A 1,314-nucleotide genomic window follows, 5' to 3' on the forward strand; every position below is an offset into this window, starting at 1 on the left:
ATTCCGATTTCGGAATCTTGGTCTTACCTTCAATATATGTCCATCTATTTTCAATCCCGTCAAGTACCAAGTCAATCGGAATGTTAGTAAAGAGTGAAGTTACATCCAATGAAATCAATGTAGTATTATTGGTAGTATTCAAGTTAGAAATTTTTTTGGCTAAAGTAAAACTATTAATTATAGAACTATCTGCAGATGGTAGGTTTTCCTTAATTATTTTATGAAGAAAAATAGATAAATTATGCAGAGGACTACCAAGTGAAGAAACTATAATTCTCAATGGATTATCTATCTTATGTATCTTAGTGAGGCCATAACACCGAGGTAGTACAGATATAGAACAGTTGAGTCTGTTATATGTGCTAGTAGAAATGTATTCTTGTTGTTTCCAATCCTTTAACAAAGAATTCAATTCCCTGATTATTTTGTTTACTGCAGGATTACGTGTAACAGTTTCATAGGTGTCAGAGAGTAATAACTCCATATTATCAATATAATTTTGTTTATCAAGTGCAACTGTTACATTGCCCTTGTCCGCACGAGAGAACAAAATATCAGTATTATTCTTAAAAAAGATCTTTGTAGATTTATATAAAGATACAATTGTTTTTTCAATATAATTCAACTGTAAATTTGTATTTTTTATGTTCTTAATAAAATGAAATAATTTATTTCTAATAAAACCAACTTTGGGTAATCCAATACTACATAAACTATGTTCAATGTGTTTGACAAAGTCAATGGAAGTAGTCAACTTGTTATAATTTGGAAGACAAAAATTCTCACCCAATTGTAACAATATTTGTACATTATCAGGTATAATGTGATTACTAAGATTCTTAAACCAATGATCATTTTTTTCCTGTAAATCATATGTGATATTTTTATATTTATTAATTTCTAAAAATGTATTAATGATCGATTGATTATTAACAATAGGTTTATTAAAAGAAAACTTCTGCGCATAATTAACAATGTAATCGTTATTCTCTGTCTCCCTGTAACTGTTATAAAAATAATTAATATCACCAACTCTATCCAGTTTGTACTTAAAATTATGATAAATTAATAGATTTAGTTTCTTCTTTAATCTTTTAGATTCAATATAAAAAAATTTTTTAAAAGAAAGTGACTGAGATTTAATAAAATTATTAAAGATATTATTAGGAAGTAAGTTAGTGATGTTATAATTAATCTTATATAATTTTCGTTGTAAATAATTATGATATCTATAAGCATCTTTAATTTCACATTTTAACAAAAATCGAACATGTTTAGAAGTGAAATTGTTAGTTTTAGTCTTAATATGTTGAC

General features: G+C 26.0%; 1 protein-coding gene across 1 annotated transcript; it reads right to left on the minus strand.

Annotated features, from left to right (window-relative positions):
- Positions 1 to 27: 27 nt before the first annotated feature.
- Positions 28 to 862, minus strand: LOC108780336 (uncharacterized; the record flags this gene model as incomplete). The annotated part of the gene is made up of 2 exons (XM_018548006.1): positions 28 to 565; positions 689 to 862. Coding segments are annotated over 2 exons (712 nt in total), but the record flags the coding sequence as incomplete, so codon positions are not given.
- Positions 863 to 1,314: the final 452 nt, after the last annotated feature.

The sequence above is a fragment of the Cyphomyrmex costatus genome, unplaced genomic scaffold (assembly GCF_001594065.2).
Source record: "Cyphomyrmex costatus isolate MS0001 unplaced genomic scaffold, Ccosl1.0 scaffold690, whole genome shotgun sequence".
Lineage (NCBI taxonomy): Eukaryota > Metazoa > Arthropoda > Insecta > Hymenoptera > Formicidae > Cyphomyrmex > Cyphomyrmex costatus.